The following is a 19953-nucleotide window of genomic DNA, read 5'->3' as shown; positions in this document are numbered from 1 at the left end:
GGAAATAAACTGATACTTGAGTACACACTGAAAATACAATTTTTTTCCTCCTCTTAAAACATAAATAAACACATAACAAATCTTCTCAAAATGGATGGATCTGATTTAACCTGAACATATTTAATTAGTGTAAGGTCCTCATGAGGATTGAACCTGCAACCCTCTGGTTAGTGTGTAATCGTTCAACCCACTTCACCACTGCTATTACCTTCTGTATACAACAACACACCATGAGGGATGGAACACAGTAAAATAAATCACAAATTGTGAGGCTAAAATTGGAGACTGATTGCACAATGTATTTATTATAGACTAAATAATGTCAAAATCTGATCTTGTGTCGTTCTTGTAGATCCAATCTTGTGAAAACTGTATCTCGTTCCACCCCTACACACCATTATTCTTAAGGCATTTACAAAGATTTACTCTGCACGTTAAATCTAACTTGCATTGTTGTCAGGTTCACAGATAGGGAGTTTTTTTCTTGAATTGTATGATTGCAATTTCCAGTTAAATTTTATTTATTTTGTCTTATTGAAAACACTTAGCCTAGATATGGCTTTTAATAATAAGCTTCCTGACTTGAAATTTGCCAAGACTTCAAATTCTGAACTCCACTCTACCATAGACGGCTGTAGACCTCCCGATTAAAAAGCTCCAAACTGATCATTGTGTATGAAGTAAGGGTGTAAGAAAAAAATTAATTCAGTAATATATCGTGATACTTCATTGCACAATTCAAAACGGTTAAACTGAAAACAGGTCCAGATAAATTTAAATTTCTCACAAAATCAAAGTACATCCTGTTTACAATAAATATATAATAACAAGAAGTTATTGAGTGTCTAAATAATTTGTGTATTTTGTTCTTTTTACGGTATATTTCTAAACGAATTTTTTTACCAAATCAAACATTAACACTATTATTTTATTTTATGTGTTAAGACTAGTGAGATGTGCAATGGATGTAATGTAAACAGAAGAACCAGATTTGAGGAGGAGCTTGTGATAGATGACAGAAAACAACACAAATAGATCTGATTTAAAGATAATTATATTAATATTGTACAATGAATAACAAAAATTGTGGCAAAAGACCACACAATAACACAAATAAGACTTCTTTTTAAATGTCCTTTGCTTTGTTCTTTTGTCTGAACGCAAATCCTTGGTTTCTCTCAGTTTTTTACTTCGAAATCCTTTTTTTTTTTAAAGTTTCCTTGGGAACGCAAACGCAAAAAGTTCAATGCTTGTGGAGACGCAAACGCAAACGCAAATGTTCATTCCTTTGTTTGGAGATGCAAAACGAAACGCAAATGTTTATTCCTTTTGTTTTAAAAGTTCATAATCCAACTTAGGAGGAGAAGGGAGGAGGGGAAAAAAAACAATCCTACCAGGTCTGTAGGTTCAGATATAGCTCGCCACCTCTGGAGTAGAGGAATCATTGATTTTGGGAGGGGGAAAAAAACCTGACCTATAAAACAGAGGTCACAGGAAAAAACCCATAAATAGTTTGACACAATTCATTATTCAATATTCAAATATACAAATTAGCTAATTTTATCATTTCATTCCATCAATTAATCAAACTTAATATTTCATAATTCATTGTTCATAAATCATATTTCAAACTTAATATTTCATTGTTCATGAATTCATAATTCACATTTCATAAATTATAATTCATAGTTCATAGTTTATAGTTTATAGTTGCGCAACAATATAATAATAAAAACTCCATAATTCATTCTTTTTACCCAAATGTGACTCAGTGCGTTGAGTGACAGGGCTGGCAGCCAATTAGATGAATGGAGCACACTCATTAGCCCTTATTAACTTAAAAAACTCGTAATCAAAATAATCAATCGAGCTTTCCTTCATACAGTTCATAAATTAATCTATCTACTTGAAGTAGACTTAAATAATATTACTTGATAATGCAATATTATAAAGTTTGGGACAACAAACAACTGAAAAGTTCGTCGCGGCAAATGCGGAAGTGCCGTTTTTATTTCATTAAACTTTTTTGAGGCTTCTTTCGTTACATCGGACAATGCGGTCTTGTAAATAAAGTCTTTAGTTGACTCACCATTGAGTTTGGCAATTTTCAGTTGTGATTTGATGAGTTTATTGAGCGGTGTTTCTGTCGTTTCTGCCAGTCCAAGCCGGAGCAGGAAGTGAGTGACAAGATGCCGCGGCGACATTTAAACACAGCGCCTCTTGTGGCAGAGCGAGTGAAATGATGGTATTGGATGGCAGAGTGATTGAATGGGCAGTATATATGAGACGTGGGCTACAGGGTCCCCCCCTGACCTCATGTACGTCCCTGTACATGGGCTGATGGTTGGCCAGAGGACGAGATGTCGTGATCTGTCACTGCCAGAAACAGAGCCTTTCCAAGTCCTTCGAAGATCGTTTGCATGCTTTTCAGAATTGGCTGGCCCAATTGCTGATATTGAAATCTGTCTGGTGGTCGTCTGGTTCTAGTGGGACGTTGTTCTGTTTCGTCGACAGGTGATGACAAGTCAGAGTTAGGTTCGTGTAAGCTGCTGTCAATTTCAGGTTCAGGTTGAGCAGCCTCATCAATGTCATGCACCGGATCGGAATGTATAGACAGTTCTGGCAACAAAGCAGGTTCAGGGCTTCCTAGAGGTTCGTGTTCTAATGTTTCAGGTGGTTGCGGATCAAGATTTTCGGAACTGGTTGGAGCAAAGATTTCAGGTGAACTGGGAAGTGTCACAGTGGTAGAAAATCGAACTGGTTCAGTAACAGGTTCAGGGTACCATCTTGCAATCTGTTCATCGTCAGAGGAATGATCAATGTCAGAATCTTCAGGTGGTAAAGGAGGTGTTACAGGTTTTGCCACAGGCACAGGCTGTACATTGGAGGTAACAGGTATGCAGCCACAAGGTAAAAGCAAGTCTCGATGCAGAGTTCTTAGTGGCTTTTCTGCATCCTCAGGTTTCACAGTATAAACTGGTAAGTTGCCTGACTTCTTTACCACCACATACACCTGAGACTCCCATTTATCCGCGATTTTGTGTTTCCCCCTCAACTTGACATTTCGCACAAGAACACGATCCCCAACATCGAGTGTAGATGCTTTGATGTTTGTATCAAAACGTGTTTTGTTTTTTTGCATGATTTTTTCTGCATTTTCAGCTGCCAGTTGGTAGCTCTTTTTCAATGTAGATTTCAGTTTTTGGACATATTCTGAGTGATTCAAGGAAGGTTTGATGACTGGTAAACCGAAAACAAGGTCTATTGGAAGTCGTGGTTGTCGACCAAACATTAACTCGTATGGTGTGAAGCCGGTGGTATCATTTTGTGTACAATTGTACGCATGGACAAGTGGCTTTACAAAGTCCTTCCAGTGGGTTTTTTCTTGTACTGTTAGGGTTCCGAGCATGTCAAGTAAAGTTCGATTAAATCTTTCAACTGGATTGCTGCGTGGGTGATATGGAGTTGTTCTGGTTTTGGTGATTCCAGCCAGTGTACAGAGTTCTTTGATTGTTTTGGATTCAAAATCTGGTCCTTGATCGCTGTGTATTTTTTCAGGGAAACCGTAATGTACAAAAAAATTGTCCCAGAGAGCTTTTGCAACTGTTTTAGCTTTTTGATTTGGGGTGGGTATGGCAAGGGCATATTTGGTGAAGTGATCAGTGATGACCAAAATATCTTTGACGTTGCTTTTGTCTGGTTCAAGAGTCAGGAAATCAATACAGATGAGTTCAAGGGGATGTGAGGTTTTGATGTTGATCAGTGGTGCAGCTTTCTGTGGCGGTGCTTTGCGTTTTACGCACCTTTCACACATCTTAACTTTGGCTTGGACATCATGAGCCATGCGAGGCCAGTAGAATCGGTTCCTCGCCAAATCCAAGGTTCGATCAATGCCCATGTGCCCCATCTTGTCATGCAAGTTGAAAAGAACATCCGTGCGACACTCCTGGGGTAGCACAAGTTGGTAATGTAGCTGGTCGCCAAGTTGCCTCCTTCGAACTAGGACATTATTTTGGAGCTCCAATCGATTTAGGTCCCGTAGAAGAAGTGGCAGCTCTGGTAACTGTTCTCTCAAGAGAGGGGGTGGTGATATGCCAGTTTCCAACTGTGATATGACGTGGCTCAGAATTGGGTCAGCACGTTGTTTTTTAGCCATCTCAGCTGGACTCAGCTGAGGAACCAGAGGTAAGGCAAACTGTTCGTCTTCAGAGTAACTGTCTGGAATACTGTTGGTGGACATGGACAAAGAATGGATAAGGGCGTAATCAGGAGCACTACAGACTAGCTGTCTCTCTCTGAAAGTGCTCGGACGGTACATTGGTCTATGTTTATGACATTAGGACTTTCAAGATGCTGCTCAGCGAATCGGAGTATTCTTTCCTTTTCTTTCTCTGATACAAAGTCTGCTTTGAGGTCACCATGAGGTCTGCGGGAAAGACCATCCGCATCCACATTTTGCCGGCCTGTCCGGTAAATGATTTTAAATGAGTAGGTGGACAGAGCAGACAACCAGCGATAGCCTGTAGCATCAAGTTTTGCCGAAGTGAGTAAGTAGGTTAAGGGATTGCTGTCGGTTACAATGGTGAAAGTAGTGCCATATAGATAGTCGCTGAATTTTTCTGTAACTGCCCACTTCAGGGCAAGAAATTCAAGCTTGTGGGCTGGATATTTGGACTCACTACGGGATAGGCCCCTGCTGGCATAAGCAATCACTCGTTCTTTTCCGTCTTGTTCTTGATATAATATGGCACCTAGTCCTGTTGAACTAGCATCTGTATGTAAAAGGTAAGGTTTTGATAGATCAGCAAAGGCGAGAACGGGTGCGGAGGTAAGTTTTTCTTTTATTGTTTCGAATGCTTGTTGACAGGAAGATGTCCAGCGGTTCCCCAATGGGTCTTTTGGATTGAAATAGTTTTCAGGTCTCACAAATGGCTTTTTTGTTTTCTGCGAAGGTGGGTATCCAGATGTTAGTTGGTGTAATGGTTGTACGATTTTGGAATATCCTTGAACAAATCTTCGGTAATAACCACAAAATCCGAGAAATGATCGCAATTCTTTCAGATTCTTTGGGACAGGCCATGATCTTAATGCCTGTAACTTTTCTGGATCTGTCTCAACCCCATTCTGGGACACAACATGTCCAAGGTAGCGTACGGAGTTCTGAAAGAAGGTGCACTTTTCAACAGAGAGCTTTAAGCCAAAATCCTTAAGGCGGTTAAGAACTCTCATGAGTCGCTCCTCATGTTGCTCCAAAGTAGGCGCAAAAACAATTAGGTCATCTATAAAGACGAGCACCTCTTTTAGATTCATTTCACCGACACACTTTTCCATCAAGCGCTGAAACGTAGACGGAGCATTGGTAACTCCTTGGGGCATCCGGTTAAATTCCCAGAACCCAAGTGGGCACACAAAAGCAGTTTTGCACTTATCCTGTTCTTCCATCTCTATCTGATAATATCCAGATTTTAAGTCCAAAACTGAGAACCACTGGGACCCTGAAAGTGCGGTGAACGTGTCCTCAAGCTTAGGAAGTGCATAAGCATCCTTTATGGTCTGTAAGTTGAGCTTCCGGTAATCTATACAGAGCCTGACGCTTCCGTTCTTTTTTCTTACCACCACAATGGGTGAAGCAAAAGGTGAGTCGGATTCTCTGATGACTTTAGAATCAAACAACTCTTGAAGATGTTGCCGAACTGCGTCAAGATCTTGTGGGTGTATGGGTCGTGGTCTCTGTTTAAACGGTGTGGGGTCAGTAAGCTTTATTTGATGCTTTACCCTGTCAGTTCTGCCAAAATCCAAGTCATGTTTAGCAAAGACCTCAGGGATGCTATTGAGTTTATTGATGATTCTGGCTTTCCATTCAGGTGTGAGTGCAGGGTTGTCCAACTTATAATCAAACAACGGTGTAGGTGAGGTGTTTGTCGTTTGTGAGTTGGTTTGGATGGCACAAGCAGTTGACTGGAAAACACTGATTTCGGCAAGCAAAGCACGAGGAGGTAAGGTAACATCATGGTTGGATTCATTTGTGACAGGAACTGGCAAGAAAACGGGGTGCTGCTGGGTTGGAAAATCAACAAGACAAGTCTGGATCATTAGACCACCAGGTAAGTAAAAGGATGTAGGGTGTTCAATCATTACTGCTTTTTCATTAGTGATTAAGTGTGACACAGCAATGCCTTCTAACACCATGGTCTGCCCGGCAGGTACCGTTTGTGCAGTGTGGCTATGAAGTTTCACCAGTCCATGATGTTCTTTCTGATTGGATTTGTGTCTTTGTTCTAAAATATTGAGTACAGTGCGGTAACCAAAAGGAACAGGTCGAAAACCAGGACTTTGTTGGCTATGGACAGCATAGACAATGTCCAAAGTGTTAGTTCCAATGAGAACAAGGGACTGATGAGAGGGTTTAAGATCTGGCACCACCAAAGCTAAAGTGGAAATGTCAATGGGCGTGCCCAGGAAATCTGGCGGAAAGGTAATGTCCAAGTTAATATAGCCCAGATAAGGGACTGATGAGCCATTAGCTCCCTCCACTTCAAGGAGTTCATCCAGAGGTCTGAGTGTGTGCTCTGATAAAAATGTATTGTAGATAGACTCTGGTATTGTGGTGACCTGTGATCCTGTATCCAGTAGACAGTTAAATGGAGTATTTTTGATAGTGACACGAGCTGTACATTTTGTTCCAACAAGCCCTCGTGGCAGGGATATGAAATGTTTCTGAGTTCCAAAATTGGGACACTTTGTGAAAGCAGCCTCTGCTTGCCCCACAGGAGAGACTGAGTTTAGTTTAACAATTTCTGTTTATTATTTTGATCCCATTGTGCCTGTTTTTGAGCCAACTTAGCTTTCTTTTGCTGTACAAGTGCTGGATTAGGGGGTTTGTTGCAATTTGAAACAATGTGTCCATCCTCACCACACTTATAACAGAATCCAGGTCTTGGACGGCTGTTTGTATTTTGAGTTTTTCCAAGTGTATTGTATTCTTTGCCGTAAGTATTTTTGGATTTCTGATTTGTTTGAGCAAGAAGTGTTGCCATCTGCTTTTGCAACATGTCCATTTGTTTCTTGAGTTGTGTGAGAGAGATAGTATCTGGATCGTTACTATGGCTGTAGGGACAAGCACCTTGAGAGAGAAGGGTGGCACGCTGCTTGGAACCAATGTGTTTTTTCATCAGACCTTCTTTTGTTGACTGCCTATCCTCTTCGGTTCTCAACAGATAAAGCAGTTCAGAGAAAGGTGGTGGTCGTTCTTTCTTTTGTTCCAGCTGCAGCTTATTGATAATGCCATTGTCCCAGCACCCTCTACAGAACTGTTTCAATAAATATTTGTCAACATCAGCTGCTGTGACACCACCACGCTGGACAACTGTATTCAAAGTTAACAGCAACCGCTGCAGATAGCTGGAAGGTTTTTCTCCAGGATCTTGCAGAGTATTCAAAAACTGTGCGAATAATTCCTCCCCATCCTGCACTGTGGAATATGCTGAATCCAATATTCGCAGATAGAGTGAAGGCAGGGCATCAGGTTTCAACCCTTTGACAACGTCGGCTGCTGGGGATAAGAGGCTCTCCAAAATTTTCCGGGTAACATGAAGTGGAGGTAGATTCACATCCGCCAGTAACAGTTCTACATGTGCTCTCCATGTTTCATAATCACTTTCATGTGGGGGTTTTGGTATCTTGCCTGAGAAAGAGCGGAGTTTTAAGGTGGGCATAGAGAGTGATGCACATTCTTCAGTTTTTAATACATGCTCCACAACCATTTTTTGAATTTGAGGTGGATTTATGTCTGCTTCAGAAAGTCTGAGTGGAATTTGATGTTTAAACTCCCCCTGCTGGCCAGGCAAGGGAGGTTCAGGTTCCACTCTTTGTGCAATTTCCTCTCCACCAGTTGCAGTATCCAAGTGCTCACTTATTTGTGACATGAGATCTTGAAGCACAATTTCAAATTTTTGTCCACTCCGTCGTGCAAGCTGTTTGATTTCATCCATGTAGTTGAGGGGTGGGGTTTCAGTTGTTGCTGTGTTTTCAATCGTTGTAACATAATACGTGTGATTTGGATCACTTTCAGAAGTGTGTGTATATGGGAGTATTTTCTTTAATTCTGCCATAGCAGAACTACTCTTAAACTCAATGACCAGGTTTTTAGCAAGGGGGTGAGTTATGTCAGTTACTTCTATTATTTTGTATTTACCATACTTTTTCAGAATATCTAGTATTTCATTATCTTTTGATGAATGTGTAATACCAGAAACACTCACAGAATTATTGACATTAACCCCCGACTTCTCAAAAAATTCCATAATTGCAGTTTTTCCCCAAAACGTTAAACTGTAATACTGTCAATCAACACAAGCTCCTGGCTAGCTCGCCAAATGTAACACTTTATTATTTTATTTTATGTGTTAAGACTAGTGAGATGTGCAATGGATGTAATGTAAACAGAAGAACCAGATTTGAGGAGGAGCTTGTGATAGATGACAGAAAACAACACAAATAGATCTGATTTAAAGATAATTATATTAATATTGTACAATGAATAACAAAAATTGTGGCAAAAGACCACACAATAACACAAATAAGACTTCTTTTTAAATGTCCTTTGCTTTGTTCTTTTGTCTGAACGCAAATCCTTGGTTTCTCTCAGTTTTTTACTTCGAAATCCTTTTTTTTTTAAAAGTTTCCTTGGGAACGCAAACGCAAAAAGTTCAATGCTTGTGGAGACGCAAACGCAAACGCAAATGTTCATTCCTTTGTTTGGAGATGCAAAACGAAACGCAAATGTTTATTCCTTTTGTTTTAAAAGTTCATAATCCAACTTAGGAGGAGAAGGGAGGAGGGGAAAAAAAACAATCCTACCAGGTCTGTAGGTTCAGATATAGCTCGCCACCTCTGGAGTAGAGGAATCATTGATTTTGGGAGGGGGAAAAAAACCTGACCTATAAAACAGAGGTCACAGGAAAAAACCCATAAATAGTTTGACACAATTCATTATTCAATATTCAAATATACAAATTAGCTAATTTTATCATTTCATTCCATCAATTAATCAAACTTAATATTTCATAATTCATTGTTCATAAATCATATTTCAAACTTAATATTTCATTGTTCATGAATTCATAATTCACATTTCATAAATTATAATTCATAGTTCATAGTTTATAGTTTATAGTTGCGCAACAATATAATAATAAAAACTCCATAATTCATTCTTTTTACCCAAATGTGACTCAGTGCGTTGAGTGACAGGGCTGGCAGCCAATTAGATGAATGGAGCACACTCATTAGCCCTTATTAACTTAAAAAACTCGTAATCAAAATAATCAATCGAGCTTTCCTTCATACAGTTCATAAATTAATCTATCTACTTGAAGTAGACTTAAATAATATTACTTGATAATGCAATATTATAAAGTTTGGGACAACAAACAACTGAAAAGTTCGTCGCGGCAAATGCGGAAGTGCCGTTTTTATTTCATTAAACTTTTTTGAGGCTTCTTTCGTTACATCGGACAATGCGGTCTTGTAAATAAAGTCTTTAGTTGACTCACCATTGAGTTTGGCAATTTTCAGTTGTGATTTGATGAGTTTATTGAGCGGTGTTTCTGTCGTTTCTGCCAGTCCAAGCCGGAGCAGGAAGTGAGTGACAAGATGCCGCGGCGACATTTAAACACAGCGCCTCTTGTGGCAGAGCGAGTGAAATGATGGTATTGGATGGCAGAGTGATTGAATGGGCAGTATATGAGACGTGGGCTACACTGAAAATAATTAAGCAATTAGAAAAGTATAATATAAAAGACACAAAATAAAGACATGAACAGTTATAAAAAACATCGCTGGCTGACCCATACTTTGGAGGTAGAATGACCTTTCAACACAAGTTCGTTCACTTTATTTTAACTTTAATTGACTTGGTTTACCGACACGCCACACTACTACTTCTCAACCAGGTGTGCCTCTCTAAAAAGGGGTCCAGCAGAACCGAACAAAACAACAACAGTTCCTACCTGTTGACTACCAAAAAAACCCCACAAAATTTTATTTCAGTCGCATATTACATATTAATTAATTCATTCATTTATTTATTAAAAAGGAAATCAAAATTCTGGCAGTAAAAATCATGATGTATTGAATCATGACATGCGTATCGTGATATGTACTGTATCGTCAGACGCCAGGAAATGCACACCCCGAGTATAAAGTGAATAAATAATGCATAGAATTGTAAACCGTCTGCAAAAATAATATGCAGACTTATAACACTGATGATTGGAAACGATGTGATCACAATTTCAGAAAAATTCACTTCTGGAACAACATGTAAACCTTTAAATGCGTCTTTTTTTTTTTTTTTTTTTTCCTGCAAATATAACACTTTCAAAACGTGATTTAAATGTTACGCTTTCAACACCTGACATCAGCAGCCCTCCTCTCTGCAGCCTGTATCTGTGACTCCACTATAGCTCGGCACGGGGCCAGTCTCCCCGCGAACGCCTCCTGCTCCGGCCCTCCATACCCAATTTAACATCACAGCATAATTAAAGCCACTTGGCACAAAGTTAAAAGCAAATTTCATCGTCCCTCCATCCCGAGCGACATCAGAGAGACTACCCGGACCCTATGTTAAGCCACATACAGTACGGGATGCTACGGTTAGCTTTTATGATGCGTATCTAGAGCAAATTCGTCTTACCACCAACTGCGCGCGGCGAGCAATTATGCAAGAGGCGCCGGGTTGCATCAGCGTACATTATAGCGTGTTTGCGGTTGCCTTGAAGATATCCGGACGTAGAAAGCAGGGGAGGAAACCGGCGTGTTCTCAATTAGCAGTTAGCTCGAGTTAGCGCGCCTTAGCTACAGCAGGGTCGCTACTGGCACTTTAAAGCGTCTGTATTACGCAAAACTGAGCTTTAAGATGTGTTAGAGTGTGGCTACCTCATCGAAAACATATGCGGAGTGGTGTTATGGTTCATTCATACATTTTGAGAAATTGTGTATTAGTCTGTTTATATCCTCAAAGCGCAAAATACTTTAAATAATGTATGCCTTCTAGGGGGGTAATGGTACACAAAAATCACGGTTTGGTGCGTACATTTTGAGGTCACGGTTCGGTTTATTTACGGTACAGTATAGGAACAAAGTGCTAAACCATTTGCTTGTTGTTTGTTTGTGTTTTTGTTAAACCAACAATTCGGTTTAACATTATACAAACGGGAAAATAAAATAAATGCAAAGTGCTGCTTGTTAATACTAATAAGTGAAATAAAATATTCTCAAATAAGCAACGCGTGTATGAAATATTAGGAAAAAAATGTATTATTTGGTCCCGGTCAAGCAGAAGTATACAGCAAGGCCAAAAATTCAAGTTAATGCATCTGATATAAAAATGTATTCAACAGATACATATGTGCTCTAGTTTATGAAACTGTTTAACTTTTTTCTGTACCATTTTTGGTTCTAAAGTTACATATGTTTTAAACAGACCATGTATGAAACATGGAACAAACATTATTTCTCAACTTTCAAAGACCCAAAAATCATGTAAATAAATGGATGTATTTCATCATATCTTGTGTTATTCCATTTTTGAACTGTTGATGAAGGTACATGATTTTTCAAAAAAATATATATTTAAAATGATAAAAATTTGCTTGGAAGGACTGACATATTTTATAGAAATAGTTTCCTTTCATTTTGAAGTAATATTAAAGTATTTGGAAGAAAAAAGCTGACAAATGATGTAAAATCATGCACCTTCTACTTGCTTGCACAATTTTCCCTCCGTTACTTTTCCCTCCTTTACCATGACCTTAAAAAAAAATCTCATAACTCAAAAAGTAAGAGGTTTTTCAACCTAATCTTGTACCATATGGTAGAAAAATATATGAAGCAAATATTCAAACTAGTTTGTTAAGGATATGTAAGTGAAAACCGCTAGTCATCACTGTTTGTATTTATTGCCCAAAAAGTGCTGCATATTTCATTCCCTCTGTTACCAAAATGAGTTTTTAAATTTTTGGTCAACAACTTGAAAGAATATCACAGGTTTAACTTTACCCTGTTGGAGTGTAACTCTTTCCTACATTCTAATACCTTACTTATTTCAATATTCCCTCTAGTTTCTGGATAAGAGCTATTTGAATGTAAAAAATCTGCCCCTGTTTCCCTCCGTTACCACTTGACCGGACCCCCTTGTAAACAGTAAACAAAACTTTTCAAAAAGTAAAGTGCAGCACTAACAGTTCCAGCATAAACATTTACTCAATCTTCATATTTTTGGCCAGAAAAAACAACCAGGCACAGATCTGCTGCAGTTACGTCAATGGGGGGGGGCGAGGTGGAGATTTTGTGCCAGCGGAAGGCAAAAGTGAAGGCCGTGACGCGACGACCATAGTTTTGCGAGGATTAACGTGGTTCAATTAATCAATCACAGCTTCTGTTTTTCTTTTTCTTTCTTATTTATAGATTGTGCATGACCAGAGATGTGTGAACTGACTTGCCCTTTGGGATTAATAAAGTTGTAAAGCTGTTGATTGATTGATAGTTCGAAGGGACGTAGGCAATTGTTGACAAGGTGGCCGCCCTAACTATAAAGCGCTGCGGGAAACACTGCCACCCCAATCACAGACGAGTTCTTTTGTTAATATTAAAGAGTCGAGCCTTCCCTGTAGCTGCACATGTAGTGGGGGAATATAAACACACACAAATTGCGCAAACTCACTCGCACACAGACCTGCACCGAACCGAACGTCCCGCACCGAGCCAGTTCAGCACAAACACATGCACCATTACACCCCTAATGCCTACCCTCTTATAAGTGATTATGCTTCAGAGATTTCTTGGATGCATTCATGGATTTCATTTAACCCCCAAATCATCTCTTGTCAGCGTGCCCATTATATCCTCAAAACTGCCAGTCTTCTAACCCTGCCATTTTCCTCAATATTAGCCTCAAATATTAGCTAAACGCTCTCTCCAAATCTCTGCAGCTAATTACTGTTTACCACCTCCCAAATGATTCTTTTTACCGAGCGAAATCAGTTTTGCATCATCCCTCAAGCGCACTTTAAAGGGCCCATATTACTCTGCTTTCTGATCTATGTTATAGTCTTTCCTCATCAAAAACAGACTTGGAGTTGTGTTTTGTTTCATTCACACATTTAACACACAAACCTGAATATTTAGGCCGAGTTCTTCTCTCAAAAAGAAAATACTCTGTTTCACCTTGTGATGTCATGCGGTAATACAGGAAGTGCTCCAATGCGTTTTCAAACTCCATACACCTTCACTAGAATCATTTGGATGATTTCAGCTCCGGAAATAGCCAATGTCTACTGAACAAAATGTAAAAAAGTAGCTGTTAACTTGAAAACTACCTTTTCATGACATCATAAAGTGGAACAGAATTAAAAAAATAATAATAATAATACCAAAAAATGATTTCTCAAATGTGTGGAAAAAACAAAAAAAACAAAAACGCAACTTAAGTATGTTTTTGAGGAGGTAATAACATTATAACATGTCTTAAAGGTGCACTATGTAACTTTCTGGTCTGTTTCTATAGATATAAGTCATTGCTCCATGACATTAAACATCTCTATCTTACATTTATTCAATTACAAGTGGTTTTGTAGCTCAAAAATACCTTGAAAAACAGGCATTCTGACTGAGCTGAGGCTGTGGTCGCGTCCCCACAGATCTGACCTGTAACTTGGTCTGGTTTGGTCTCCATGAAGATAGAAAAGTTTAAACCATACGGTGAAATATTCCAGACAATGCACCAACATCTCCATGGAGAAAAGCATTTGACAAACCTTCCATCAGAAAAGTTAGAGTGCACTTTTAAATAGACCTCATTATAAATTAGAAATGACTGAATGTTAATGTATGATTGCAATTTTTTTCTCTTGAAAGCCTAGATATGGCTTTTAATAATAAGCTTCCTGACTTGAAATTTGCCAAGACTTCAAATTCTGAACTCCACTCTACCATAGACGGCTGTAGACCTGCCGATTAAAAAGCTCCAAACTGATCACTGTGTATGAAGTAAGGGTGTAAGGAAAAAAATCGATTCAGTGATATATTGTGATACTTCATTGCACAATTAAAAATGGTTGAATTCCAAATGGATTTTTAATAATAAATTATACTATTTCATACAATTGTGTTCTCTTGAAGGTGTCGATGACTATTATTAGAAGTAATTACCGTATTTTCCGGGCTATAGGGCGAGCTCTTAAGCCCCCAACCCCATCAAAAAACGACTAGGGCGCTCTGGATTCTGGGGCGCGCATACACGAATCCACTCAGGTGTCCCAGCACGACTTCAGTAAACTACAAAGCCGCACCACTCGCAGCGCAAACACGCACGGAGCAGACAGCGACCATGCAGCGAAACACACCCGCAGCCAAACTCATCACTCCACGCGGACGAGGAACGGAACGGAGGAACGAACCGAAAAAGCGAGTGCAATGTGCCACTTTTAGCCACAACTGAACAACTGAGTCACTGAAACACGCCGACAATCCAGCGGTCCCAGACAGCACCCTCCCTACACGCCACAACTGAACAAACCTGAGAGTCACCGTGAACGCGCCAAACAAAGTCCCACTGACCCATCAAACTGTTGTTTCGTTTAAAGTCCGGTGCGGTTTATTTGTGAAAAAAGTTGTTAGAAAATAGACCATTTAATGACAGTGCGCCTTATAATCCAGAGCTCCCTATAGTGCGGAAAATACGGTATTGATAAATCACAATATATCATCTATTGTTTTAGTATCATGATATGTACTGTATCGTCAGACTCAAGGAAACGCACTCCCCTGAGTATGAAATGAATAAATAATGCATAGAATTGTAAACCTTCAGCAAAAGTAATATGCAGACTCATAATATTGATGACTGGAAACGGTGTGATCACATTTTCATCAAAAATTCAACATCTCCATGGAGAAAAGCATTTGACGGAGCCTCCACCAGAAAACTTACACAATGTGCTTTTAAACAGACCTCATTACGAATTCGAAACGACTGAATCTTAATGTGTTTACAGTTTGAATAGGCCAACCGCGCGTTCCTACACCTCCACAAGTGTTTTCTCGAGCTGTTCGCCTCACACGGGGTTACGGGAGTTGACCCAAAAGCGCAAATACGTACAAACCTATGTATTATTCAAACCATCCGCCGTACCGCCCGACCAACTCAAGCTCTTTCAGAAGATGATCGGCATTACGAGGCCATCCGCTGCACCTCGCATACATTTACAGCCTCCCCTCTCCGCGTTGACCCTCCTCGCTCTCGACGAGACCCTGCGTACCGTTGCCACGACGAAGCTTCCCGTTATTATGTAAACAAACAACGCCGAACGACCCCATCTCCAGTCTTGAGTAGCACTTCACGACTGGCTCGCATTATTGCCTATAGCGTCGGCGCAAGGCTCGGTTCTCCATCATCGTCGGGACAAAATGGCTGCCTGCGTTACGGCGCGGCGCGGGCTTTTTGGAGCGAGCGCCGCCATAAATAATGAGTGCGAGTGAAATGGAAACTATGTGGAAAGCTGTTAGTTTGCACGGCGCTCGTTGTTCACAATGTGCTCAGCTGAAATATGCATGAGGAGTAAATGTGTCACAGCTGTAAGGAAGGATCCGGAGTCTTCCAAATGGGACGACATCCTGGTACTTTTCATAATGGCTGTGGTTTGATGTGAGGTATTAGCATAGCCATATTAAGAAAGGCTGGGAAAGAAAATGAATACTGTACATGTACCGAGAATACAGACTCACAGTGTATTTACTTTACTAGAATCAAAAAAAATATGCTGCAGTGTACGCTTTAAGTATATTTATTATTCTATTTTAGTATTAAAATATATTTTTATTTCATGTGGTCAGATAATACTCCCTACAACTGTACAACAACTCACACTTATGTAACAGATAATACTCCCTACAACCGTACAACAGCTCATTCTTATGTAACAGTTAATACTCCCTACAACTGTACAAAAACGTATGCTTATGTAATAGAAAATACTCCCTACAACTGTACAACAGTACCCTCATGTAACAGATAATACTCCCTACAACTGTACAAAAACGTATGCTTATGTAATAGAAAATACTCCCTACAACTGTACAACAATACCCTCATGTAACAGATAATACTCCCTACAACTGTAAAACACTACCCTCATGTAACAGATAATACTCCCTACAACTGTACAACAATACCCTTATGTAACAGATAATACTCCCTACAACTGTAAAACAATACCCTCATGTAACAGATAATACTCCCTACAACTGTACAACAACTCACCCTTTTGTAACAGATAATACTCCCTACAACTGTACAGCAACTCATTCTTATGTAACAGATAATACTCCCTACAACTGTACAACAACTCACCTTTATGTAACAGATAATACTCCCTACAACTGTACAACAACTCACCTTTATGTAACAGATAATTACTCCCTACAACTTTTTTTACCACCTGTTTCACATCGAAAAAAAATAAAATAAAATAAAATTAATAAATTAATAAAATAAATGCATAAATAAATAAAATTCTAATATCAAATAAAATACAAAAATATAATAAACTATAAATGATAAATTCTGCTCTTGTGGTGAGTGTGATGTGTGACATAACGCAGTTTTTAGTCCTATACTGCATTTTCATATGATGTAGAAGTATTCAGAATACAGTTTTCTGATTGGACCATGTATCAGAATATGTTACAAAATACATTTTAATGCAGGTATTCAGTATTTTGTAAGTAAATACATTTTCAAAGTGTTCTCCCATCACTGCATATTAGTGACATTTTCAGGCACATGTAAAAGTACAAACTAAAACTGACTTTTATGAGCTTTGGACCATGTTATAACAATAATCCTTCAACCTTTGTTTAGTCAAAATTGTATTGTTGATGCATGTTTGATGAGTCATGTTTTGTCTTTGAGGCTTGCATGGTCAGAAAATTACAGTTTTCACCTACCTCCTATCTCCATCCAGTGCTCTGTACTTGCACAAAAATTACACAAAATTCACAGATATGCAAGTTTAAAAATGTTTACTTATTTGTCAAGAGTAAAAACATGTTTAAAAAAAAAAAAGGTAAGGTGATGCATCTGAGTTCTGCAATAAGCCTGTTTCTACTATTTGGCCTTAGATCAACATTGTGGTTCATAATTAACTCAATACCTGAACAAATGTCTCAAAATATTTCTTTAAAGGTTTGCTGTGTAACTTTTCTGCTTGTCTCCATGGAGATGTTGTTGCTTTGTCAAGAATATCATTAAAAATATCCACCTTGTATTTACTCAATAACAAGATTTATCGACTTAAAAACTTGAACTATGAGATCTGACCTGTAACTTGGCCCTGTGGTGCCACCTGCTGTCTCCGTGGAGATAAATAAGTGGTAAATGCTATACTGTGGAACATTCTAGGCAACGTCTTCATGGAGAGAAGCTGGTGACGGACCCTCTACCAGAAAAGTTACACAGTCCACCTTTAATCCAATCCTAGAAATACTCATCTTAGCAATCAGTGTCCTAAAAGCTGCACAGAAAAAGGCTGGCAGTTTGAAACCAGTCCTGTTGTTGTGTCCTTGGGAAAGACACTTCACTCGCCTCGTCTAAGCCTGAACGTGGTCGTGGCTCTTTCTTCTTACGACCGAGTGTGGAGAGTGAATGAATAATGAAAACAGTGTGGAGCTTTGAAGCGTGCTCAGAGCTTGTTAAGTGCAATACACACGTAAAGAATGGTCCTAAATTGGATTTTATTAAACAAATCCAACCAACTATTAATGAAAAAAATTGAATAAAAGTTGCACAGTGTAACCTTCTTGTCTCACCGATGTTATTATTTCACTTGTAATGTTCCACTATCTTGCATTAATTAAATTGTACATGGTTAAATTTCTAAAAAAAAAAAAAAAAAAAAAGAAAAGAAAATACTTATTTCCATAGAGAAAGTCATACTGTGGAACTTCCAAGCCTAGGCAATCTCCATGGTGACAATGTTTTCAGTACTCTACCAGAAAAGTAGCACCCATTTCAACTGGACACCACTTTATTACTGAATGAAAGCATAAAAATGTCCTTTGCATTGTTGGTATCTCTAAACCTACTTATTTTAGAGAAAGTCATACTGTGGAACATTCAAACTAAGGAAATCTCCATGGAAACAAATCTGTATCAAAATCACTACATTTGAAAACCTAATAAGACCTCAAAATATGCACAAAATATTTTTATTTTTACTTACTGGAATATTTTTACTTTTTACCCTTTAAGGACATTTTTAAACAAGTACTTTAATATGTTTACTTAAGTAGATATTTTGATACTTTTACTTTAGTACTTTCTTGCTCCAGTATCAATACTTCTTCAACCACTGTAAACAAGAAAAGCAAAAGTTGTGATATGAAATGTCCTTTAGCAACAAAACGGTTTGCATTGTTGATATTGCAAAACCTGCTTACTTCCATAGAAAAAGCCATACTGTGGAACATTCACACTCAGGCAGTCGCCATGGAAACAATATTTTGGATACTCTACCAGAAAAGTTACACAGTGTTCCGAATTCAACTTAACACCATTGTATTATTATTATTATTTATTTTATTTTTTTAAAGCATAAAAAAATGCCCCTTAGCATCAAAACTCATTGTGGATATTGTTAAACCTACTTTAGAAAAAGCCATACTGTGGAACATTCAAGTTCAGGTAGTTCCCATGGAGACAATGTTTTGGATACTGTACCAGAAAAGTTACACAGCACACCAATTTCAATTTGATACCATTCTATTCTAGTAAAAAAAAAAAAATTAAAAAAATGCAAAAAAATATATATATTGTTGGTATTGCCAAATCTACTTCCTTCCATAGAGAAAGTCATACCGTGGAACTCTCAAGCTTTCAGGCAGTTGCCATGGAGACAATGTTTTGGATACTCTAACAGAAAAGTTACACAGTGCACCAATTTTAACTTGACACCCTTTTATTACAGAAAAAAAAAAAAAAAAAAAGTCCTTTAGTATCTTAGTGTTGATATTGTTAAACCTACTTACAGTATTTTTTATAGAGAAAGCCATACTGTGGAACATTCAAGCTCAGGAGACAATGTTTTGGATACTCTTTGGATACTAGAAAAAAAAAAAAAAAAGTATAAAAAAGTCCTTTAGCATCAGAACTGTTTGCATTGATCGTCTCCATAGCTCCATTGTGAGCGTCAGATGTGTTGAGCTGTGCAGGATTGATCTCTGTTTACAGACAGACACCGATTCACTCTCGCATTGATTCACTGGACGGACAATTTAGAGTCAGCAATTACCGTTACTCATGCTTTCACCCCCATCACTCACTAAGCTAACCTAACTAACCAAGTGCACGCGGGGGACGAAGCGAAATGCTCAAAGCGGGCTCAAATCTGATCCGAAATCAACATCTTTTACAGTGTCTGTGTTTACATGCAAACCCAAATCTGATCATTACTGGATTTCTGTAGTTATTAGATTAATGAACGTCATGTAAACAGTTCATCTGATGGGACTAATCTGACTACTTTCAATGACTGTTCACACCCTAGCAGGTTTTGATAAGGAAGATTGTACAAAAACGTGCAAAAACTGAAATTAAAGAAGTGATTTTAAACATCGAAAGAGACCTGACCATGACAAAACTTACCTTTATGTAAATAAACAACACAAAGCGGGTCTTTTACAGTGGCTTTTGTAACATGCGCATCAAAATCTGATCATAATCGGATTTCTGGAGCTATCTGATTATTGAAATACAGTATGTTGTCATGTTTTAATTTATATCTGATGGGAGTAATCGGATTTTTATGACAGGTTTTGACAAGGAAGATGGTTCAGGAAAAAGGTTTCTGTGCGTAATCTTCACTCATAATAAAGTGTTTTTTATTCTAACCTCTT

General features: G+C 38.5%; 2 protein-coding genes and 1 long non-coding RNA gene across 5 annotated transcripts in view; all 3 read right to left on the bottom strand.

Moving 5' to 3' along the window:
* The window catches only part of nlgn1 (neuroligin 1), a 733956-nt gene that overhangs the window by 679232 nt on the left and 34771 nt on the right, over nt 1–19953 (bottom strand). The gene's annotated exons all lie outside the window — the stretch shown is intronic.
* Nucleotides 1037–2269, bottom strand: LOC129412000 (uncharacterized). Its single transcript, XR_008633523.1, has 2 exons — nt 2090–2269; nt 1037–1474 (listed from the first exon to the last, which is right to left on the bottom strand). It is a non-coding gene; the product is annotated as an uncharacterized LOC129412000 (long non-coding RNA).
* LOC129411998 (paraneoplastic antigen Ma3 homolog) lies at nt 6047–9755 on the bottom strand. The gene is made up of 2 exons (XM_055164450.1): nt 9555–9755; nt 6047–8939 (listed from the first exon to the last, which is right to left on the bottom strand). The coding sequence occupies exon 2, from the start codon at nt 8301–8303 to the stop codon at nt 6783–6785; it is 1521 nt and encodes a 506-aa protein (XP_055020425.1). The 5' UTR covers nt 8304–8939; nt 9555–9755; the 3' UTR covers nt 6047–6782.

The sequence above is a fragment of the Boleophthalmus pectinirostris genome, unplaced genomic scaffold, assembly GCF_026225935.1.
Source record: "Boleophthalmus pectinirostris isolate CB_2022bp ecotype Guang Dong unplaced genomic scaffold, ASM2622593v1 HiC_scaffold_7, whole genome shotgun sequence".
In the NCBI taxonomy this organism is placed as follows: Eukaryota; Metazoa; Chordata; class Actinopteri; order Gobiiformes; family Gobiidae; genus Boleophthalmus; species Boleophthalmus pectinirostris.
The sequence above is the reverse complement of the archived record's forward strand: the minus strand, read 5'-3'. Positions and strand labels throughout refer to the sequence as shown.